The sequence below is a fragment of the Citrus sinensis genome, chromosome 5, assembly GCF_022201045.2.
Source record: "Citrus sinensis cultivar Valencia sweet orange chromosome 5, DVS_A1.0, whole genome shotgun sequence".
NCBI classification, from domain to species: domain Eukaryota; kingdom Viridiplantae; phylum Streptophyta; class Magnoliopsida; order Sapindales; family Rutaceae; genus Citrus; species Citrus sinensis.
The window spans coordinates 6960377-6985671 of NC_068560.1; the positions used below are offsets into that span (position 1 = coordinate 6960377).

Sequence of the window (25295 nt, forward strand, 5' to 3'; positions counted from 1 at the left end):
CCTTAAATGACTACATAAAAATTGAAAATTTTGCTTAAAAGTTCACTTTGAATTTTTGAAAAATAATAAAAGCAAATGATAAAAGCATCAAAAAATAGTTGACACTGAATTGCATAAAAGTTATAATTATTAAATCTTGATCATACACGCCCTTGAATTAGAACTTAAGATAAGTGTCAGTACTAACTAGTATCAAAGCATGGTTTAATTAATTAATTCTAATTAGGAGATCCAATAGTTTATGAAGAAAATGGAAGATTTAGATTTAGAACTCACTGACAGCGCTTACCAAAGTAAGAAAGTAACTTTAGATAGATATAATATAGATTGTAACATAAAAGGAAACTTAGACACGATTTACATACAGAAAATTCATAGTTGAATAGTTTGATAAACTTGTTAATTAATTTATGTAGAAATTTAAAATTAGAAATTGATAAGATTACTAAGAATGTTATATTATTTCTAGATAGCTTAAGGGAATGTAGAGTACTTCTTAAAAATTTCGAAAAAAAAAATAGACTTTATAAAGAATCAAATTATAATAGAATTAAGATTTCAAGGTTAGAAAAAGTTAAATTGAAAATAAGCAATTAGATAAAGCAAAAATTTTTGAAGTCAAATCAACTTTAGAAGATTTAATAAGTAGATTTGAAAAAAATAAATGTTGATACTGATAAAGATAGCTTTCAACCTAAGCAATCTAAGAGTTATAGATATTATTAATGGATAAAAGTAGTTAAATAGTCAGTACTAATAAATAAGAAGGTAACTGAATAATATTTAGTAAAAGAAAGGAAGATGAGGATGTTAAAATAGAAAACCTTATAGATTTTGACGAACAAATAGAAAAGATTTAGAAAACAAATTACAATAAATCAATCCAAATATTATATAAAAGAAAAAAAAATATGTTTAGAAATCTTTGCTATATCAAATTATAATGAAAGATATATGTCATGCACTCATAAGATCAAATGATTTAATTAGATTTAGTAGACAAGTATTCCCGTATCAGTGATAAAGACCTTAAATAAGCTCATCTAGGATTACTTATAATAGAGTAAAAGTTAGAGAAAATTGAGGTGCAAAAGCCCTAGTTTTTCTTTATGATAATTGATTTACAAATAGAACAAAGAATTTTAGGAAGCATAGAACTAGACATAAATAATAAAGGAGGAATAGTATATTTTACCTAAAATAATTGGGTAAAAGCTAATACTTATAAGGATTTAAGAACATGAATAAAAATTAGAGGTTACCACATGAAAAGAAATGAAGATAACTTATTAATTTGTACAAGATTTATAGGAAGACTTAGTAATAAACATTTTGTGAACTAAAGGAATTAAGGCTATCTGAGAAAAAAATTCTTAGCAAGAATTAATGTCGGATTAGATTGGAAGTTACAAAATCTTATAAAAAAATTAATTTTAGTGCCACAAGACAATGCAATTTATCACAATAGTGATGGCTTAATAGATTTAAGATTTGGAAATTATTATTATTCGGTTAGCACAACTGGCAATCAAGATGAAACTGTCTTTCTCGTTTTCCACAATATCAACATATTCACTTAGAGTTGCATGTAGAGCATGGTGGAACCAAATAGTAGTTGTTTCGATTTCGATTTTTCACATGATTTAGAAATAGGAAACAATAGTTATTTCAATTTTCCACATGATCTAGAAATAGAAAATCCAACAATAGAAACTAGTGAAGAAAATATAGATAGTTTCTTACAAAATTTAGATGGACCATATATCAATAAAGAAATAAGTTATTGTGATTTAGAATTTGAAAACTCCTATGATCTTATTTTCATACTAAACATTATAGATGTACAGACCAAAAAGCCTAAATTTAAAAATCTAAAAAAAATGACTTAGAAGAAATAATTAGATTAACAGAAATTACACATCCGAAGGAGACCCAATCAAATATTGGAATAGAAACAAATTTAAAGCCCATTTAGATATAAGAATGTATATTTCACTATTAAAACATCTAAAGGAGACTATAGTTCACAAGACATGTAAGAATTTAACATTAAGATAACATAATAATTAAAATTAGGAGTTTATTGTTAGAAACCATGCAAAAATTAATAGAAGAAAAGTGTGAATGGTCATAAATTATAAACGTTTAAATGATAATACATATGAAGACTAGTATAAAATCCTTAATAAAAATCAATTAATTAATTGCATCCAAAATGAAAATATATCCAGCAAGTTTAATTGTAGATTAGGATTTTGGCAAGCTAAAATGGATGATGATTATATTCTATCGACTACCTTCAGCTATCCTGAGGGACTTTTCAAATAGATTGTTATACTAAAAAATATCCCTTTTATCTTTCAACAAAAGATGGATCAAATACTTAGAAAATATGGTAAATTTGTTTTAGCATATATACTTAGTCTTTAATAAGTTTGTCAATAACAGACTTATAATTAGTAAGAAGAAAATATAACTCTATAAAGATAATGTACATTTTTTAGAAATGAAAATAGGAAAAGTAAAACTAAAATTACAAGAACATGTAGTGAAAAGAATATTAGATTGGGATATTATTATTTTTCCACCAAAGGTATTCTGACACATCATGTCAGTACCACGGTTTGGTAAAACTATCAACTTACCACCAAACATTTAAATTGTTAGCATTTTCCCACCATTCCGTTAAAACTCAGTTAATATGTAACGGAAATTTTTTAAAAAGTCAATTTTACCCCTGGAGCATAAAAGACCATGTAATTAATCTTTTATGAATTTTGTAATTAAATCATCATTTATTGTTCTTCCTTCTTAAAGGACAAAAATTACCCTTTATGAATTTTGTAAAATTGACCGTGTGGTGTTAGGTAATTCATAAATTGATTTAATTTATTTAATTTTTAAAGGGCAAATTTATTTATTTAATTTTTTGTGTAAAATTATTATCATCATATCAAAGATTAAATTGCTTCTTTTGCATATTCTGTTTTTTTTTGCCCTTTCATAAATTGAGTTTTAGTAGCAGAATAAATTGTCTTTAGCTCGTCAATTTAATAAATAAATTTGCCCTTTAAAAATTAAATAAATTAAATCAATTTATGAAGTACCTAGCATCACACGGTCAATTTTACAAAATTTATAAAGGGTAATTTTTGTCCTTTAAGAAGGAAGAACAACAAATGATGATTTAATTACAAAATTCATAAAAGGTTAATTACATAGTCTTTTACGCTCCAGGGGTAAAATTGACCTTTTATGAATTTTCTGTTACATATTAACTGAGTTTTAACAGAATGGTAGGAAAATGCTAACAGTTTAAACGTTTGGTGGTAAATTGATAGTTTTACCAAACTATGGTACTGACATGATGTGTCAGAATACCTTTGGTGGGAAAATGATAATATCCCTATTAGATTTTTCAAATAAAAAGTACAAAAAATTTACAAGCCTTTTTAGAAATATTAAATTATGTTAGAATGTGTACAAAAGACCTTAGCAAATAGTAGGAACTTTGAATAGTAAAACTAAACCAGGAGGTCAAAAGTTTTTTGATATAGAATTAATTAGAAAAAAAAACAATTTTATAAAGAATGAACATAATTAACTTTACCACTAGAAAATGAGTATAAGGTTATAGAAACATATGTTAGTAAGCACGAATAAGGAGTAGTATTAATCTCCAAACCAAGTAAGTATAATAGTAAGAGTACTAAGAAAATTTGTAGATACTCATTAGGTCTCTATAAAGAATCTAAAAATAGTTTAACTAGCTTCAATTATGAAATCTTAAGAGTTATTAATGCTTTAAATAGTTTTAAATAACTTCTCAATTGGCCTTTCATGGTAAGAATTGATTGTGAGGCAATAGTAAGATTTTATAATAAGACTAATGAAAAGAAATTAAGTGGTAAGAGATGGTTAAATTTTGTTAATACCATAGTAGGAGATGATTGCAAAGTATAATTTGAACACATCAAAAGAGTAGATAATAGATTGATTGATTACTTAAGTAGAGAAATTCATTGTAGCATACTTTATGATTTTATGGATATACAACAAGAAGATGCAATTAAGTCAAATTAGTCTACCAACATTCCAAAAGGAGACTAATTTATCTTTCAAGTCTTTAATTAGCAGCTAGATAGATGAATCACAACAATGCTTTTTAGACAACATCTAAAATGCAAACGGTGATAGTAGAAAAATCTTATTAGCTTTAAATGCATTAACATTTTATTTTTCAAAAATTCAAGGTAAACCTTTAAGTAAAAATTTTAGTTTTTATGTAGTCTTTAAAGGATTTACTCTAGATATCTACAATACTTGACCTTAAGTTCTTGAAGAAAGAAAATTAGTAGCTTTAAATTATCAAAGATTTTATGATTTCAAATCAACTCTCGATACTGAAAAATAACAAATTGGCCTGAATTTTTTCATAAGTATATTAGCAAAAAATATAGCTAGCAGTATGCCTAAACACATATCGCCAAGTGTTTAAAATACATAAAGTAGAAGAGTTGCTTCAACTTCCATTAATACTTTGTCTTTTTTCGATCTTTGTGAAATAATGGTAAAAAATTTCAAAAGATTGGATGACAAGTGCAAATATCCTTATGAAGAAAGAAATTCTCAAAAGGATAAGCTTAAGACTTTATTAGCCAACTCCCAAATAAAGGTGAAAAACCTTTATCCTGTTAAAAAAATAGCATAAAGTGGCTATTTTGAGGCCAGTTTTGAGCAACATAAATATTGACGAAATATACATGCATGGATGTTTCAGAATCTCCTTTGTGAGCTATTCACAAGGAATTATAGAATGCAGAAATTAGTGCTTAGATGAATGAGAAATCGAGTTTCAAAGAGAAAATGTTGCTATGAAAAAATGAGGAAAAATCGCACATGAGATTTTAACTAACTAATGCCCCCTTGAAACCCATATATATATATATATATATAGGCTTTCATGTTCAATTACAAGACACACCAAAATCTAAGTGGTTTTCTTTTATAGCTTTAAGCTTCAGTATGATAAAATTTAAACATTTGTTTAAAATTTGTAAAAATAGTGAGATTATGCTATCAACACTATTCAAATTCATTGTATCCTGGGAGGCACGCCAATATAATTCAAGCACTATTGAGAAGGTAGCGAATTTATTTTAAGGTCACTGTATTTTTACAAGCCTTGGGTTAGTAATTTTTTTTTTTTACATATTGTTGATTTATTTGCTATTTCAATTTATTTTATAATTGTTATTATCAACTTGTGCTAAGTGCGTCAGAGGCTTATTAGTAAGATTAAGTGTACTAGAAAAATTCTGTCACGAAAACTATATATACAACACTTAAGGAGTTTGAGTTTTAAATAGAACCATTGTAACCCCTCCAGTCTTTCCTAGGAACCTAATTAGTGTATTTTTACATACGAAGTGAGCACTCTTATGTCACTTGAAAGAAATAATAATATATCATTATATAACCCCAATGGTTAAAGCAGATATTAAGTGCAAAACACTGAACCCATGAGAGCTAAAAATGAGAAAAAAACATATCCTTTTTCTTTACACATTAAACTTCAAAACTACCCCATTATGACTGATTTATTTAAAGAGTATCTTGCCAAAATGTAAAATGACAAAATGAAGTTCATTTAGAGTTCTCTAAAACTATGCTAAGCATAGCTATGAAAGCCCAGAGTTTGCCTGCTGAACACTTCAATTTCTCATCTTATGGGAGACTTATTATGACAATACTCACAATATCTACCACCCAAATATGTAGATTGTAAGTTCCATCTCACCTACAATATTGCAAGAGTTATCATTGATCTAAGACAATTTACTCCACAATTTTTGTTAGATTTTGGTTTTTTTAATCAAGTCATTGTTCAAGACCCAAACCAGACAATTGTATTTGGAAGAAAATTAGCATCAACCATGCTCAACTTAATATCAATAGGAAACCAGTTCGTAGTGGCTTGCATCTAATCAGAAGCCCTAGAATGAAGATTTAAGAAGGATGTATATTATAAGTTTGAAGCCTAACATTCTATTTTTCTCAAGGGATCTAATACCACTAGAGAACTTGATAACTTAAAAGGTTCCACTATTCACTGGATTTGCACTAGTAATTCTTTAACCATGAATATTAGACATTGGAGAAGCAAAATAATAATAAGGGAATTTAAGATTCGAGAATTCACTGATCATACTAACTGATTATTGAAGACTTTAAGAAAAAAATATATTCTCGCCAAGATATGCCTTAAGTCCCTTTATTTCTAAGACCACAAATGATCAGCTTGTAGATTTCTACCGAGAGCTATACAAGGAAGATCTCGAGCTTATAGATCTCTCATGAAAGATCAATCAAGCGAAGAAGAAGATGATGGTAGAAGCTTCTACAATGATTTAGATGATGTTGACACCACAATCTTGACAAAATGTTACAACCTGGACTTTGCAGTAGTCCACTCTCTAATTATTCACCCTTCACTCAATACCTGCAATGCTGTGGTGATAATTCTGCCGGTACTCACCATTTTCACATGAAGAAAAAGACAACATCTTTTTCTAAGTGGATGTCATACTCTCTATAATTTGGATCACCCACATGAAAATAAGGAGATAAAAATAAAAGTTTTTATGAACTCTATAAATAGAAGGAATTTTCTTTTAGAAAGAATAATCATATTAATAAAAAATATATATCTTATAGCAAAATTCAATCTATAAAAATTATGAGTCACTTGCTCAATTCCCTAGAAGTCATTACAAGTAAGTTAGTTTTATTTAGCATAATATACTGTAACTAAGTTGCTTAGTTCTTCTTTAATAAATAAACTCAGTCTTTTGTAAATTTTTATGTGTTTATAAATGAACAAGTTTATATATTGTAAATCTTTTTTCTTTTAAAGAATGTTTTCTATCTATAAAGAATGTCTATCTATATATTGTATTTAAAGAATATTTTCTATCTATAAAGAATAAAATTAGACTATATAGTAAAACTTAGATTCCTAGAAAAATCTAAAGCCTTAAGAAAAGACATTTGAGTGCCCAATTTTACTCGTAAATACCATTTTAATCGAAGAATAGGCGTTTTCAAGAAGAAGGGAGGCTTGGTATTGAGATTTCCATGCCTCAAAGAGAAAGAAAGTTTTTTGAAAAAAATTTAGTTTTAATCAAAAAATTTAATTTTATACTCAAAACTTTTAGAAATAATTTTTTCAAAAAGAATTTATGAATTGGATTAATATTTGTGACAAAACTTATTATTTAATAAATTTGACAGAAGTTTATAAAAGAATCTAAGAGTATCTAGTAAAGAAGAACAACTACTTATGAGAATTTTTTTAATCAAAATTTGCTTGCATGCTCTCAAATAATTATACTTGTTTTACTTTACAAGATTGTTCTATTTTATCATTTATTGAATAAATTAAACAAGTTAATAATTTAGGAAGCAAAACCATAATAAGAGTCATATTGATTGTAACATTAAACTACGAATTATAACAAATATAAAAATAAAAGTAACATAAAGAAAAAATACGATACAAGAAATAATATAAAAAATACCTTCCTAAATGATGATTGATTTAGAAGAAGTTATAATTAAAAATATTATAAATAGTCGAACATTAACATTATTTATACTCTGCTATTCTCAATTTAGTAGATTTGAACTAATAATAGCACTAGAATACTTTAAAAAAATGTAATATAATACATATAGATATCGTAATTACTATAATCTAAATTCAAATAGTCAAGAGACTAAAAGAAATTTGATTTAAAGTAAGAATAGTATTAATTTATTAGACTTTTTATAATTTTATAAGAAATTTAAAATGTATAACAAAAGAACCCATTCTTCTAGAAAAAGACAAAAGAAACCCATTCGGAGTTTCACTCCGCCTAAATAGCAGCACTCATAATAAATGAAATTCACAATTAATTCTGAAAAAAAATTGACGATGAGATCTCAAGCGATGTGACGTGTGTATGTTTGTAACAGGCAAATGGTGACACGTCACCACTAAATAAAGCAAAAAAAATTATTAGCGTGAATAAATAATTAAGCAATAATAAATAAAATAATGGAAAGAACCTGTCCTGCAAGTGCCATCCAGCGAGACTGGCGACTCTTGTAAAAGCAGCTCTCCATTTTAGCACCTTCTCTTGATTCTCCTTAAACTCCTCCTCATATTTAGCAAACACTCTCTCAAAATCTTCTCCTTTCTGCGTCCGTGCATCCGCCGGATCTACGCCGTAAAAGACGGCGAAAACTTTACGATCCTTCCTCTTGTTCCCGCACTCAACAATTTTCGCAAGCTCATCCAAACACCACGGGGAAGAAGCGTAGTTTTTCGATAAGATTACAATCGAAACGTTGGATTCTTCAATTGCTTGCGAGAGCTCTGATGAAATCTCGTTTCCTCTCTCCAGTGTTTCGTCGTCCTTAAATGCGATGAATCCGTTGCGAATTAAAGCGGCGTGGAGGTGGTCGGTGAAATTGTTGCGAGTATCTTCGCCTCTGAAACTCAAAAAGACGTCGTACTTGCTTTGAAGAAGTTGATGATGAGTGGAAGAAGATGAAGTATGAGAGGCCGCCATTTCGAAGGCCTTTAGGATCTGTGGCTTTTAGAATTTAGAGAGGCGTTTAAGCAAATGAAAAGATTATAAAATAAAAAATAAAAAATCTGAAGCGCTGTCGGCGTTTTCGACAGCGACCCTGTACTGTACATAATGAGTCTTATTAAATTTTTAAATATAAAATTTTATGCGTCTTATAACGGGATTTATTAGTAATTTTATTTTAAAACTCATTGTTGTATCACATAACAGAACAATAAGGTGATAAGTTTGTCTACTGCACGTTTTTCTACACATTTACATGTATAATCCAACTTTATTTATGGCTCCTAATTCATTTTATATTTTAATATTAAAATTTATCAGTTAAATAAAATTCTTTAAAAATTCACTGGATCAAAGTTTTTGGACTGTTTTTTATCCTTAATTGCTAGGATCGAAAAATATTAAGAAAGGATTTATTCAATAGGATATTTTCAAGGAGCCTTCTGATTTTGTATTTTATTGTTCCATTGCAGCCTTCGTATTTCTGATTGGCATTTTGGCAATTTTTATATATTTGTGCATTTGATCTCCCATTAAATATATGTCAACTCATTACTGGCCATTTGAGATTTACCTCCAATAAGATCTTCTAGTCTGAAAATTAAACGACGTGAATTACTCTAATTGTGAATGGGTATTCAACTTGATTTTTATTAAACTGAATCTATTAATCTAATTGAAACTGAAATAATTTAATTTGTATGCGGTTCATGTATTTTTGAACCACTAGATTTTAGTTTAGTTCAATTTAGTTCTTAATAAAAAAAATCGAACTAATTAATGTCCACCTCAATTCTAACAATAAAATAATCTTTTATTTTACATATTTTATCTAGGATTATATATTTAGGCCACATGGTGCGTCTTATTTGGCTTCACGAAATTTAATGATCAACAAGACTTGGTTTGGCATCGACGGTAGAACAACTGTGGTGAGAGAAGAGCCAGTAAATGTAGCACCTCAATACTAAATCAGCTAATTTATAAAAATTTTGTTCCTTCTTCCTGTAATTACATAAAACATCAAGGGAGGCCTCTTCAATTTACCATCCTCCAGTCCTCCACGCTGCTTTGTTTTTAACCATACATTCATTAAAAGAAAAGCTGACCACTCATTCTCTTGCAATCACTAAACAACAAAATTAGGAAAAAAAAAATCCAAGACTCGTGGTCGTTTATGGTTAGTGGAGTAGTCGTATCGTTTGCTCGCCACTACTCACCCGAGCACAAACAGTCACTCGCTCCATGATCACCTCTTCAAGCTTCAATCTCGAAGCCACTCTTCTAACGACCACTAAACTTGTACATTATTTACCACTCGAGCCACCACCACTACTTCACGGCATCAAATGCTGCACAATCTTTTCTCCTCCTCCTTTAGTTAACAAGTTAACACACAGCAGTCGAATTTACGCTAGTATCGTTAACGGTAACGGTAACGGTGATAATGGGAAGAATAGAAAAGAAGATGAAGACGAACAGAGAAAAGTGCATTGTGAAGTTGAAGTGGTTTCTTGGCGGGAACGAAGAATTAAAGCCGAAATGTTGGTCAACGCCGATGTTGACTCCGTTTGGAATGCTCTCACTGACTATGAGCGCCTCGCCGATTTCGTCCCCAATCTTGCTTGCAGGTAAAATTGATGATTAATTTTTAATTAATTGTTTATTTTTTGAGCAACGAGCACGTTCACAGCAGTAGCGGAATAAAGATTTCGGTTGTAATTAGCCATAACACAAAAGTACAAAACCTGAGGGAGTTTAAAGAAAATATTTAGCAATTTACGGATGTGGATAAAATTTCATCGAAGTCCCTTACGCTTAGGATAATATTTTTTGAAGACCCTTATGTTTGAATTGTTTAGTATTGGGATGTATAACATAGGTTGATGTTCGAATGTCAGTGGGAGAATTCCTTGTCCATATCCAGGGCGAATATGGCTGGAGCAGAGAGGCCTGCAAAGGGCATTATACTGGCATATTGAAGCTCGTGTAGTTTTGGATCTCCAAGAGTTAATCCATTCAGTAAGCGTTTTAAAACCAAGTACAGACGAGTGGTTTTTTTTTTTTTTTAACTGTATAATCATTTAGGTTAAAGCATATTCAAGATACATTATCTATGCTGCCGACAACCATACGAAACTAGTAAAATTGAATTTGTATCATATGCTGATATCCTTGCAAACAAATTTAGCATATATTCATTTATTTTTTATTAATGAGGATCCTGCGCTTCCACTTTAGTACATTTGATGCCTTGGTTAATAGGTTTATGTAGCTTTGCTTCTGCTTTTCTAGTATTTACTTGGCTTCCGTGTACAAGTCTTTGAAATTTTGCCTGTCACATACGATTTAAAATTTAGTTGTTGCATTGTCACTCATTTGTACTCATGTTTGTATCATATGCTGATATCCTTGCAAAAAAATTTAGCGCATATTTATTTATTTTTATTCATGAGGATCTCGCGCTTCCACTTTAGTACATTTGATGCCTTGGTTAATAGGTTTATGTAGCTTTGTTTCTGCTTTTCTAGCATTTATTTGGCTTCCGCATACAACTCTTTGAAATTTTGCCTTTGTCACATATGATTTAAAATTTAGTTGTCACATATTTACTCATTTGCACTCATGTTTGTTACCTAAATAATATGGTCAATGACTTAGGCCAGTGATCGAGAACTCTACTTTTCCATGGTTGATGGTGACTTTAAAAAGTTTGAAGGCAAATGGTCCATAAAATCTGGGACAAGGTAGATTCTGCTTACTCATTTTTAAGCCAGAATGCTTAGTCTAACAAAATTGAACTACATTTTCCTGCTATCTGCCTGTCTTAGCATTCTTTTATTTTGGCGATGTTTGATGCTTGTTCATCTGAAGCTGACTTGATAGTACCTTAATTTTCTTTTTTATAAGAAACTTTTAATTTTCTTTTTTATAAGAAACTTTTGATTTTCTTTTTTATAAGAAACTCATAAATGTATTAGTAAAGAAGATTTAAAACGGATAGTGGACCAGCTGTCCAATAAGAAACCAAAGCTAGGACTATTTGTGCTATACCCAATCACCCTATACAGGGCTAGAATCAGATATCTCCCTATCTCAAAACCCTATCCCATTTTAGATGAATGAAGAGAAATGATGAATCTTGAAACTCCTTAGAATACGAACTCTATCCCACAGTTCTTAAGCATTATCTGCACTTTTCCCCTAACAAATAAGAACATTGCTTTCCTCATGTTACCCAAAACAGAGCTGCCACTGCACATTTCCAAAGAGTTTTAGCCTTTGTTCCTCTACCAAAAGGAAATGATTACTCCATAAGAAGAGAATCACAAGAACCCGGAACGACCCACAAAATATTATCTTCTTTGCACAACCTATACGCAACTTTGAAGCCATAAAACAGTGAAGAAAAAGATGATTCGAATTATCTGGAATTTTCTTGCGCATCACACACCAAGGAGAGAGACATAAATTAGGAAACTTTCTTTGGATTACTTGTCCAGTATTTAATTTTCCTTGTGCCAAGGCCCACAAGAAGACTTGAATTTTAGGAGATGCTAGCCTTCCAAATCATTTTGAAGGGTAAAAACTCTCCAGCAGAATTGTCATTGCTGAACTTCTCAAAATATGACTTGCAAGTATACTGTCCTGAAGCTTCCATATCCTTTTGTCTTCCTCCTTAATTTCATCTACATGTGGTATAGGCTAACTTATTTCTTCATTAGCTTACATCATTTCATTGTAATTGATAGGCTTTCTTTAGGATTTCTTCTCACCCTGCATCATCGGGGAGGGACGGAATCAAGAATAAGCGAAGTTATGCCAGAGAACATTTTGTGTAAATAATTGGAAAACATTGATTTAGGGAAATATGCCTAGCTTGGACAAGGTTTTTGCAGCCTTTCATTGGCAACCAAGAAACCTTTGGAATAGTTTCTAAATTCGTCTTGATATCAAGGAATTCACATAAATATGATGCTTCTCCTAGTTAGGCTATGATAACCAAGATGTCATATGCTTGTCCCCTGACACCAAGAAAAAGGATAAAGTGACTCACTCAAAATGACTTATAACGCTGAGAAACATAATTTCATCCCTTGATAATACTAGTGAGGTCAATGGTAACTTTTCCCCAAGTCAAGTTGGATCTCTCTTCTTTCCTGAGACGTCTTTTCTTTTCTTTTTTCTTTTTTCTCCATTTTCTTGGGTTTGTCCAATATAATTATTCTCTTTTTTCTTGTTAATTTTTTTCTTTTAATTCTTACGGATGATATAACTGTGCATTTCCAGTTATTGATTGTCATTTTAAGCTATTAAAAATATTGTTTTACTCTTTTAATTTCCTTTTACGACCACTTCTTTCTTTTTTCAGGTCTTCAACAACCAATTTATCATATGAAGTTAATGTGATCCCTAGATTGAACTTCCCGGCCATTTTTTTGGAGAGGATTATCAGATCAGATCTTCCTGTGAATCTTCAAGCCTTGGCTTGTCGAGCTGAAAGGAGTTTTGGATGGAACCAGAAGATACCGATGATAAAAAATTCCTTTGGTGAACTATCTTTGCCCATCCTTGCTTCGCCCAGCTTAGACTTTGATGGTGGACTACCTGAGAAGGGTAAAGCACCACCTGGAAAGTTTAATGAAAACATTGTGAGCTCAAACTTTGGTTCTGTGCCGCCATCTTCGAGTGATTTAAACAGTAAATGGGGCGTTTTTGGACAAGTTTGCAGACTTGACAGGCCATGTTTTGTGGATGAAGTTCATCTTCGTAGATTTGATGGCTTATTGGTAACTCATTGTCTCTAGATTACCCTGAATAGGCCTTCCTGTCCCAAGGAGGCCATTTTTTGTTTTGGCAGTTGCTGATAAAATGGTTTTGGGCTGAAGGAAAATGGAGGTGTCCACCGCTGTGTTGTTGCGAGCATAACTGTAAAAGCTCCTGTCAGTGAAGTTTGGAATGTTATGACTGCTTATGAGACTCTTCCTGAGTAAGTAGTTTATGATCATGAGTCATGAAATTTTAAATCAAAGTATTAGATTCTGTTCAAAAGGTACCAAATCTCCAATTCCATTGACTTCGGACATATATCTCTGCACTCCTTTTAGCTGGCTGATTCTAATATTTTATGTCGGGCAATGTCTATTGCCTAGACAACCTCAAAGAGTGAAATCATCAGAATTCTTTCAAGGGTGTTGTATGAAGGCCTGAAGCAATTTGGTTGATCGTCCTATGGCTTCATTAGTAGTTGCATTTGGAACGCTTATTTGAAGTTAGATCTTTCTCACCGTGCATGGAGCTGTCTAAGAATAAATAATTGCAATGCATGTTTTGCTGTTGGTACTTTAGGATTTTAGAGAGTATCAAAATGATTAGCTTGAAGATAACTAACTGTAGTTTTCACTCATGATAAAATTGCCAATATAGTACTTTTAGGATTTTAGAGACCTAGGCTGGTTTTCTTTGCATTTGTGTATACATCTGATAGACTCAAATTGCTCTGCAGATTTTTTTTGTAGAATAAATACACAGATTTCACTACACAAACTTTTCACACACAACAGAACTCCTACACAACCAGGATATTCAAGAGACCTGGAACTCTCCTACATTCACAGAATTATTTTCACCAAATCTGACAAATAACGGACTGCCTAAAATACTAACACAACTGCTTGATAGTTTATTACAAACCACAAACACAGCCCAAACTCCTATTAATTGCCGCTGGAAACCGTTTTCCTTCTCTGGTATGTGATATGGACAGTGGCCTATCAGCATCTATGGCACCTATTTGCTGTTTCTGCATGGTCCGGGTCTTCATTTGATGTTCAGTTTGTAGTTTATGCCTTTAGTCTAAGTTTGACATTTCTTTTTCTTTATCATGATGGCTACACACAATAAGTCTCCTGCAAAGCTAATCGAAAGGAAGAGTTGTTGTCTAAGTGCATGTTGTATATACATTCTGGTTCTCTTAATTGAATTTAGACAGAGTTTCATGGAAATGTACTGGGTAGATAACTATTCCATGCATTTCAAGCATATGTTCCTCCTGGCTGATTTTGAGAACCTCACTAAGTTCCTTCTTTGCAGGATTGTTCCAAATTTAGCCATCAGTAAGATTTTGTTGCGAGAAAACAACAGAGTTCGCATCCTCCAGGTATAAGAAAAAGTATTTTAGAGTAAAACACTGAGTGCTTCATTTTAATAATATAGGTTTTTCAAATGAGTTGATGTAACTGTAAAATAAAGTTTTTTCAACTTATTTGATATAACTAAATACTTCCGATTGTTTAAAGTCTGCTATATTAATTTAGAAAATATTCCAGACATGGATGGAAATCAAATTACAGGCACGAACAAGAACCTACTAACAATCTTAGAGTAAAATATCAACTCTTTTAGTTTTCCAGAACCTTGATAGCTTATGAGGACTCCCTTATCTGCAGGAAGGGTGCAAGGGTCTACTGTATATGGTACTTCATGCACGTGTAGTTATGGATATATGTGAGCAGCATGAACAGGAGATTAGTTTTGAGCAAGTTGAAGGGGACTTTGACTCATTTCAGGGAAAATGGCTTTTTGAACAGCTGGGAAGTCATCACACGCTATTGAAGTACAGTGTAGAGTCAAAAATGCAGAAAAATTCCTTGCTTTCCGAAGCTATTATGGAAGAGGTACATGCATTATACATAGTATATGACACTCCAGCTTTCAATTTCGCCCCATTTCCTTCTTACAACATCTAATTTACATACTAGTTTTAGGTGTGCTATTTGAATGTGAATAAATTTGTATTTTTTACAAAGGTCTCATGCATGTGATCCCTCTGCAATAAAAGGCTACACGTACGGCATGTTTAGGCCATTTTTTAAAATAATTACTCATTTTGCTTCATTGTAGATTTTTTATGTCGAAACACCACCTTGAATGGGATTATTTCTAAAACTGCAGCCACTGACACACCTATTTATGAATTCTCTCATTATGGTGTCCGATGTTCCAAAAATGATTACATAAGGCTAATACTACTAGTGGCTTTAAGTTTTTCCAAATTATCAATTTCAAGCCTACAGATTGAACACTTCCATAACCCATGTGCATCTAAAATAATCCATCAATAACATATAGTGAATTTGGACATGGTTCTATATGTATGTTATTCTTACATTTGTGAGGTAAGAAATTATTTATTGATCTGTCTTATCTTCATGAACAGAGATTCTGTTTTGTGAAAATTACTTGTTTATTCTTTTTGCCTAGAGTTGTGCTGTTGAAACATTTACAGGTGGTTGTAGAAAGATATTCATGCATGTGTTTCATAACCTTGTAGGTTATCTATGAAGATCTTCCATCGAACTTATGTGCTATTCGAGATTATGTGGAGAAGAGGGAAGGAGATAACTCGTTAGCGAATGATTCTGTAGAAACAACTAATGACACACAATCATCAGATGAATTAGGTGCCTCATCAAGCAGTGACAATGAAGATCTTGTAGATTCGGAAACTCCAAATTCATTTAAACAAAGACCCAGGGTTCCAGGCTTGCAAACAAACATAGAAGTTCTTAAAGCTGAGCTCCTAGAATTTATTTCCAAACATGGACAGGAAGGATTTATGCCCATGAGAAAACAGCTCCGCAAACATGGTAGGGTGGATATTGAAAAGGCCATCACACACATGGGTGGATTTCGGAGGATGGCGTCATTAATGAATCTTGCCCTAGCTTACAAGCACCGTAAACCAAAGGGTTATTGGGACAACCTCGAGAATTTGGAGGAAGAGGTATAATGCTAAATTTTCTTTTGCCAGTTTTATTGGATATGCCTATATTCCTGCTCAAATAATCAATTTACGTGATCAGTCAATGACTAGAAATATAATCAAGTGTGCTGTGTGATAAATTTTTGAACATAACTTTATTCATCATCATAGTAGATACCTGATGGAAAAGGGATTCAGGGAATTAAATCAAAACACTTTTCAAATATATAAAAAATATACGAAGAAAAATATAGGTAGACCATTGTGCTTATTAAGGGCTCACATGGGTGGGCAGGGAATGGGTTGCCGTTAGTCTGAATGATTAATAAAAATAAGGATATTTGTATTTTTTTCCAATTGATTTATTAATTTATGGCCCATGATTAATCCCTGATTTCTGCTTCATAAATTCCCATGAAAGGGAGTGCTCAAGCTCAAGCTAATAAGGACGATCACAATTTCTTTTTCTTTTTCTCTTTCTCATAAAGTTGTACTATTAAGTGACCATATAATATTAGGGCTGATTGCAATCTTTGTAACATGATTATCGTCATCCTTCAGATTAGTAGATTCCAAAGGAGCTGGGGAATGGACCCATCATTTATGCCCAGCAGAAAGTCTTTCGAGCGTGCAGGTAATGAATATTACGCATATCCATTTATGTTGTGTGCTGGTCATGTCAAAATGTGGGAGGCTTCATGGAAAAAATTATTCAGATTGAATGGACTGCATCATAAAGTCATTGTAGCAACTAAAAACTAAAGTCATAATAAAGTCATCTAGGGAACTTTAGTCATGACATTTTGTATTATGGGGAGTAGAACTTACTCTAGAACATTTCCAATGGAACTTAGCTAACCCATCTGGCTTCCTCGCTCAAATTAGAGTGCAAGATTCTTTTTCTTTTTCTTAAATGCTCTTGTTTCATTTCTAGCCTAATTTATCAAAAATTCCTGCAGGGCGTTATGACATTGCGCGTGCACTGGAGAAATGGGGGGGGCTCCATGAAGTTTCACGTCTTCTTTCGCTTAAATTGAGGCATCCCAACAGACGGGCTCATATTATCAAGGATAAGAAGGTTGATTATGTGAATCCTGCTAATTTAGAATGTGAAGGCAAAATCCCATCAAAACCTTATGTTTCACAAGATACACAAAAATGGGCCATGAAACTCAAAGATTTAGACATTAATTGGGTAGAGTAAGTATTGAATTAATCTTTGATCGCTATTTATGTTTTGATAATGGTCAAATTAATAGACAAGGGGTTATATGAGATTAATGAAGGGGTGCTAATGGTCAACCTCCAACTCTTGAGCAAGGTTTTTAGGACGAATTATGTTCATGAACAACTATACCATCGTAGGAAACAAATTAATAGGTTTCTATATTATTATCATATCAACTAATTTTATTCTTCTTATATGTCCATTTTTTTCATGAAAAGTTGTGGCTTTTGAATTAGCACTAATTTAGAACTTGATCTAAATGGAAGGAGTTGTTAATGCACATTAATTTTAATATTTTATTGATGTATGAATTAATCATGAATTTTTATCATATTTTATATGGATTATAGAGTTAGTTTAACAAGCTAAAAAGTAAAGCTTTTAAATGTAGAATGTCAGTTTACTATTGTTGCAACTAATAAATATTACTTATATTATTTTTAAAATATCCATTAGCCTCCTTATCATATAAAAGTTGAAGGGAAAAAAGGGTAAAATAGTTGTTTATTTGATATTTAATCTTAGAAATACAAAATATATATTTATTTTAGTAAAAAAAGTAAAAAATAATTACAGAAAAACAAGAAAAATCTTGCTTTTAACTTCTTTTTTTTCACACTGAAAATTATTTTTTATTTTTAGTATTTTAAATTTTTATTTTAATTTCAATTTATTTTATTCATAATAAATATGAATAAAATTTTATTTAAAAATGAGGGTAATACTATGAAATCATGGTATTAGTAGAGTTATTAAGTATTGCAAAAATATTAGGGGTAAGTGAAATATATTTATTTCAATTGGGAGAAACTAACAATCTAATAACCTAGGATAATATAATGTTTTATTTAAACTTTTGTCATGAATGACGTACTTGTTTTAACAATGAACCTGTATTACTTTGTCCGAGTAAATATAATTTTTTTACGATGATTATATTAATCGCTAATCAAGCCGTTAAAAAAAAAATATTTCTTGTAGTAAAATATAATTCATATTTCCAGATTAGTTTTTTTATTTTTTTTATTTTGTACCATAATCGATTAGTTGGCTAAATGAAAGTCAGCCAAAACACTTGACACAAAAAGTTTTTTCAAATTGAAATAAATTAACTCCCATTTGGAGACAATTCTTTACTAAAATATTAAAATATTAAAATTAAAAATATTATATTTAATTTTAATAATATATTTGTATTTATTGTAGAGATTTTAAATAAATATTTGGGTTAAGTACATTTTAAAATTAAAAAAAATCACATCTAATAATGTTAAGATTATTATTTTACATAATATTCAAAAGACTTTATATTTTAATACATTTATTTTAATATTATATTTTCATTTATTATGGAATTTACTTTAAGATAATAAAATATGTCTAATAGATTGTAAAATACAAAATATTTTATAATTACCTCCTTAATTATCGAACATAACCGTTATTTAAAACCCTTTAAAATGACTTTAGATATATCTTTAACTAATGGCTAAATGTAAATTTGGTATTTTATTATTTTTTAGTCTTCTTTTAGATTTTCTGAAGGGGTGGCCAAAAAAGCCCGAGGTGGCGCAAGTTCGGCCCAGCCCTCACACATGAGGGTTTGGACAAGGTGTAATATATGCACTCAAATTTCTCTAATTAAGTGTAGTATTTAATTTTTCCCCTTTGGCATTAATTTTAAATTTTTCAGACTTGTTGCAAATTTTTAAGGTGAAGTTGATTCGACTCGATTTTTCCGACATTGTGGGTGAAGGTTGTTAAATGTTATATGTTTATTAAATATGTCGTGTTTGCATTATTTTAAATTTTTCATGACAATAAATCGAGGCAAATCGAACGTGATTAAAAGGGTCATGTAGTCGGATTTTGTTTTCGTTACGGATTCGATATTAGTTTAATTTGTATTAAGCTTAAAAAAAAAGGGGATGCGTTCTATAAATTGAGAAGAGAGAGGGAGAGAGAAGGAGAAAGAGAGAGATAGACCTGTTTTTGACCCAGATCCGACCTGGAAACCCGCGTCCTTGACCGGACTCCAGCCGCCGACTCCGACCACCTCACCAGCCGATCAAGGTACCGATTTGAAGCTTAGTACCCGGCCATCACATCCTCGTCGTCGAAAACTAACCGGAATGTCGCCGTTGGAAGCTTAAAAAGCAGTTGCTAAAACCCATCACCATCGCCATCAATTTCGTTGGAATTAGGCTGTGCCACCGGCTGGGTTCCACTCCTCACGTCACCAGCTTCCATTTCCGATCAGTTCCATTACCTGAAACGGGTGGATTGCTGCCGATTGACCACTTTCAGCTCACAGATTTGGGAAGCTCTATCCACCGTCGTCGTTGCGCGTGGGAGATCACCCCCGGCACCATTGAACTCAGCGTGGCCAGAAATTTCAGACTTGAGCTTTGCGTCGCCGTTGACTAAGTCCGGTCACCATTGACCGACAACGGCAATTCGATAATTTTATAAAACTTTGGGGTAAATTTATAACTTCTGATAATAGTGGATAATTTCGTAATTTCAGACTAGGACAGTGAGGTAATTTGAGATTTTGGGGGTAATTCGATAATTTATGTTGTTAAGGATATTTTGGTAATTTTACACTTCGAGGGTCATTACGTAGTTTCTAATGTTGTGATTATTTTGTGATCTGAATTGAGGGCAGCATGGTAATTTAGGATTTTGAGGATAATTTGATAAATATTGATGGCGGGGGCATTTTGATAATTTTTGGCATGCAGGGGTATTTTGGTAATTTGATGAATACGAGAATATTTTAATGCAGATAAATATTTGTTTCAAGATTAATCGCATAAAATTTGTTATATTTCATTTTACGGAAAATGATTTGTTGTTTACTTAATTAGGAGGACTCGAGAACGAGAATCAACCCGCAGACGTTGTTGATACCGAGTGTGGATATTGTCACTGTGCGTGGAATATACAAAATCTATTTTCATAATATATCCTAATTTTGTGATACAGTACAACATGTTTTGATAAATAAGTATTTAATGCTCCGATTTTATGATTTCCTAGAAAATTGATTTTTATCTCCATACTGTTATTTATTATTATTAAAAATGAGTTTGATTAATGATTTTATTATCATTTTTAAGTAAATGCATGATAATAGAATTGAGTGGACTTGAGATATGTTAAATAAAAAGGAAATGGAATTTTAGATGTGATTATGTGTTTATATACATGTGTATAAAATGTTGTTTGAAAAATTATTGGACAGTACCCTTCCCCTTCAGATATAGTGATACAGACGATATGAGATGAATACAATGATACAAACAATTTGAGATGAATACAATGATACAGATGATATGAGATGAGAGGCCTTTGGGGCCCATCTGAATACAAATAGAGGCTTTAGGCCGTGTGTTTGGGCGCTTTTGCCTTTTGGGGGCGTATGCATGCAATATAATGATTACAGAGATATAAATATTGAGATACAGATGATACATATGAGATATGATGATACATATAAATATGGTGATACAAATGACATATGATGATACAGATGTGATATACGTCTTTAGAGCCTGTCTGAGTACACACAGAGGCTTTGGGCCGTGTGCTTGGGCGCTTTGTCCTTTCGGGACCAGTTATGCATGCACATATATGATGCGATATATGAGATATGAGATAATATTTCTCCGTCTATCTGTTATAGCTTCGGGGCATGATGGTTCCCTGATTGCTCGTCCGTCGAGGTCCGAATATGATGTGATTATTCCCTTAGGTACTTGTTTGATGATAGTTTTTGGTATTCAGTATTTAATATTATAAGTGTTATGATTTTATTGATTTTATGCGGATTTATGGAATATTATTATTTCAGTGGATGATTTGAATTAAATAAGTTTATGTAAGTTCTTATGATATTTCGATGAAATTGATTTGGGAAATATTAAATCTCACTCTCTAAGTTCACTGAGTTTTATACTCACTCTGTTTTTATTATATTTTTCCCCCCACAGGAGATTTGCAGGTACATCAGTCGACCCAGCAATGATAGTTAGATTTGAAATTATGGCCACGTGATGATGTTAGGAATCATGTTATGAACATGTATATGTTCATAATATTGATTTTGATGGTAACAAACTTTAAATGATTTTTTATTAAATGTTGGAGCTATTGCATTAATAAAAGAATGCCTTATAATCTTTCTTATTATGATTCATAAAATATGGATATCTGTCAAACTTCAATTGGAAAATGACTTCCTGCAATTTTTGGCTAAAATTGTGATTATGGAGCTCCAGTTTTGTTTGTTAAGAAAAATGATTGTACTCTTAGACTCTACATTGATTATAGACAGTCGAATAAAGTTACAGTGTGTAATAAATATCCACTTCCGCGTATCGATGACTTGTTTGATCAACTTTGGGGAGCGAAGATATTTTCTAAGATTGATTTACGCTCGGGATATCATCAATTTAAGATTAAAGAGGCTGATATTGCTAAAACAACATTCAGAACATGTTTTGGAAACTATGAGTTCTTGGTGATTCCATTTGAGTTGACTAATGCCCTAGCAAATTTTATGGATCTTATGAATAGAGCATTTGGCCCTTATCTAAATCTATTGTGATCGTGTGCATTGATGTATTTTTGTGTATTTTTGGAATCAAGAGGAACATGCAGAGCATTTGCGGACTATTTTGCAGACTATAAGGCAAAAACAGTTGTATGCCAAATTCAACAAATGTGAGTTTTGGTTCGACAAAGCAGTAATTCTAGGCCATATGATATTAGCTGAAGGAATTTATATTGATCCTCAAAAGATCGAAGCAGTTGTAAATTGGGAACGGCCTACAAATGTCACTGAGGTTCGAAATTTCCTTAAATTAGCTGGCTATTATCGTAGATTTGTGGAGGGATTCTCTAAGATTGCTACTCCTCTGACACGGTTAACTAGAAAGAATGCTAAATTTCAATGGGATGATGATTGTGAAAAGAGTTTTCAAGAACTCAAGACACGTCTTACTTCAGCACCAGTTCTTACACTTCCATCGGGTAAGGGTTTGTAGTATACAGTGATGCATCCAGGCAAGGATTGAGTTGTGTGCTAATGCAACATGGGAAAGTAGTGGCTTATGCTTCTAGACAACTTAAAAAGCATGACCAAAACTACCCAACTCATGATTTAGAGTTAGCAGCAGTGGTATTTGCACTCAAGATATGGAGGCATTATTTATACGGAGCAACATGCCAGATTTTCACTGATCACAAGAGCTTGAAGTATTTGTTCACTCAGAAAGAGTTAAATTTGAGACAGAAGAGATGGATTGAGCTTATTAAGGACTACGATTGCACTATTGATTATCATTCTGACAAAGCGAATGTGGTAACTGATGCGCTAAGTAGAAAGTCTTCCAGCTCTATTGCTCACTTGCGAGTGAAATATATGCATCTATTGATCGAGTTGAGATCTTTGGGAGTCGAGTTGAACGCTGACAATTGTGGAGCTTTGATAGCTAATTTTCGAGTTAGGCTAACTTTGATTGACAAAGTTCACCAAATGCAAGCTCAGGACCCACAGTTAATGAAATTGAAAGAGGATGTGCAAAAAGGCTTATGAACTGATTTTGCGGTGAGAGATGATGGAGTTTTAGTTATAGGTAATCGACTTTGCGTACCCGACATTAAGGAGTTGAAAAAGAAGATTATGGAAGAAACTCATTGTTTAGCTTATGCAATGCATCCTGGTAGTACGAAGATGTACCGTACCTTGAGAGATCATTACTGGTGACATGGTATGAAGAGAGAGATAGCAGAATTTGTACCTCGATGTTTAGTTTGCCAATAGATTAAGGTTGAACATCATAGACCTGCAGAGTTTTCGCAGCCGTTTCCTATCCCTGAGTGGAAGTGGGAGCACATCACTATGGATTTGTAGCGGGACTTCCACGTACCCAGAGTGGTCATGATAACGTTTGGGTGGTTGTTGATCGACTTACAAAATTTGCTCACTTTTTACCATTCAAGCCCACCTATTCGATGGAAAAGTTAAGGAATATTTTTGTGGCCGAGATAGTTCGACTTCATGGAGCACCTGTGTCTATTGTTTCAGATAGAGATTCTCGATTCACTTCTAAGTTCTGGACAAGCTTGCAAAAGGCTTTAGGCACTAAGTTGAATTTTAGTACAGCTTTTTATCTACAGGCTGATGGTCAGTCAGAGCATACTATTCAAACCCTAGAGGATATGTTATGAGCTTATGTTTTGGAGTTTAAGGGTAGTTGGGACATTTATTTACCCTTGATGGAGTTTGCTTATAAAAACAGTTATCAAGCTAGCATTGAGATGGCACCTTATGAGGCTTTGTATGGCGGGAAATGTAGAACTCCTGTATGTTGGGATGAGGTTGGCGAGCGGAAGCTTTTTGGTCTCGAATTGGTTCGGAATACTAATGAGAAGATACAACTTATTCGGGATAGATTAAGGCAGCCCAAAACAGACAAAAGAGCTATGCAGATAAGCGTAAGTGGGAACTTGAATTTGAAGTGGGTGATAAGGTTTTCATACAGATATCTCCTTGGAAAGGGATACTTCGATTTGGGAAGTGCGGAAAGCTAAGTCCATGTTACATTGGACCATATGAGATTGTGGAGCGTATTGGTCCATTGGTGTACCGATTAGCTCTACCACCTGAGTTATCCAGAATCCACAATGTGTTTCATGTCTCGATGCTCCAGAAGTACATGTATGATCCTAGTCATGTGTTATCGAGACAACCAATTGAGCTGAAAGAAGACTTGACTTTTGAAGAGGAGCCCTTGGAAATACTAGAACAGAAGCACCAAGTTTTGCGTTCAAAAACCATTTCGTTAGTAAAAGTGCTGTGGAGGAATCACAAAAGGGAAGAGGCTACTTGGGAATGCGAAGACTTAATGTGAGCCCAATACCCTCACTTGTTCTCATAAGATGTGTAAATTTCGAGGACGAAATTTTTATAAGGGGGAGGATTGTAACATATGCACTTTGATTTTTCCTAATTAAGTGTATGATTTAATTTTTCCTCTTCGATATTAATTTTAAAATTGTCACAACATTAAATCGAGACAAATTGAGCGCGATTAAAAGCTCGGGCAGTCGGATTTTATTTTCGTCATGGGTTCGATATTAGCTTAATTTGTATTAAGATTAAGTGCAAAAAAAAAAAAGAAGCTGGTTTCTATAAATGGAAAGGGGGAAGCAGATTTCCAAAAGAGGAAAGAGAGAGGGGCATGTGAGAGAGAAGGAGAGAGAGAGAAATTGACTTGTTTAGCTCGGATCCAACCCGCGTCCTTGACCCGGCTCCAGTGGCTGATTTTGACCACCTCACCGGCCGAGCTTGGTACCGAGCTGAAGCTTGAGTGACGCTAGTCATATCCCCGATGTCATCATCACCAGAAAATAGCCAGAACGCCGGCGATCGAAGCTTGAAAGACTGCGGCTCAACCCGTTTTCATCACTGTCAATCTCGCTGGAATTAGGTTGCATCATCGGTTGGGTTCGACTCCTCACGTCACCAGCTTTTATTTCTGACCAACCTCACCACCTGATACCTCCGTTTTGGCCGTGAAAGACTGCCAGAAAGCTCACGGCTTTGGGAGCATGATCCACTGCCATCGCCGCGCGTGGGAGGTCACCGCCG

General features: G+C 32.6%; 3 protein-coding genes across 6 annotated transcripts in view; 2 read left to right on the forward strand and 1 right to left on the reverse strand.

Moving 5' to 3' along the window:
* LOC102627129 (disease resistance protein RUN1-like) overlaps positions 1 to 8758 on the reverse strand; it is a 34524-nt gene extending 25766 nt beyond the window's left edge. Inside the window, exon 1 of one of the 2 annotated variants that reach the window (XM_052442654.1) lies at positions 8178 to 8758. In XM_052442654.1, the coding sequence (XP_052298614.1) occupies positions 8178 to 8618 (441 nt within the window). In that variant the 5' untranslated portion in view covers positions 8619 to 8758. Of the gene's footprint in view, positions 1 to 8112 lie in introns of both variants that reach the window. The other variant, XM_052442655.1, reaches the window with a different exon arrangement.
* Positions 8759 to 9778: 1020 nt separating this feature from the next.
* Positions 9779 to 17825, forward strand: LOC102609844 (uncharacterized). Of its 3 annotated transcripts, none has more exons than XM_006494443.4 (10): positions 9780 to 10273; positions 10544 to 10664; positions 11304 to 11389; positions 13015 to 13432; positions 13532 to 13632; positions 14736 to 14802; positions 15092 to 15319; positions 15976 to 16428; positions 16969 to 17041; positions 17367 to 17825. In XM_006494443.4, exons 1-10 carry the CDS (start codon positions 9888 to 9890, stop codon positions 17609 to 17611), a joined length of 2178 nt encoding a protein of 725 aa, XP_006494506.2. In that variant the 5' UTR covers positions 9780 to 9887; the 3' UTR covers positions 17612 to 17825. The 3 variants fall into 3 exon arrangements, with proteins under 3 accessions (XP_024949786.2, XP_006494506.2, XP_024949787.2); XM_025094019.2 differs by having other exon boundaries at positions 10125 to 10273; positions 10525 to 10664; XM_025094018.2 differs by lacking the exons at positions 10544 to 10664; positions 11304 to 11389 and having other exon boundaries at positions 9779 to 10273.
* A 5831-nt stretch (positions 17826 to 23656) lies between these two features.
* On the forward strand, positions 23657 to 24555 carry LOC127902209 (uncharacterized). The gene is made up of 3 exons (XM_052441032.1): positions 23657 to 23832; positions 23944 to 24139; positions 24187 to 24555. Exons 1-3 carry the CDS (start codon positions 23657 to 23659, stop codon positions 24553 to 24555), a joined length of 741 nt encoding a protein of 246 aa, XP_052296992.1.
* The last annotated feature ends 740 nt before the right edge of the window (positions 24556 to 25295 follow it).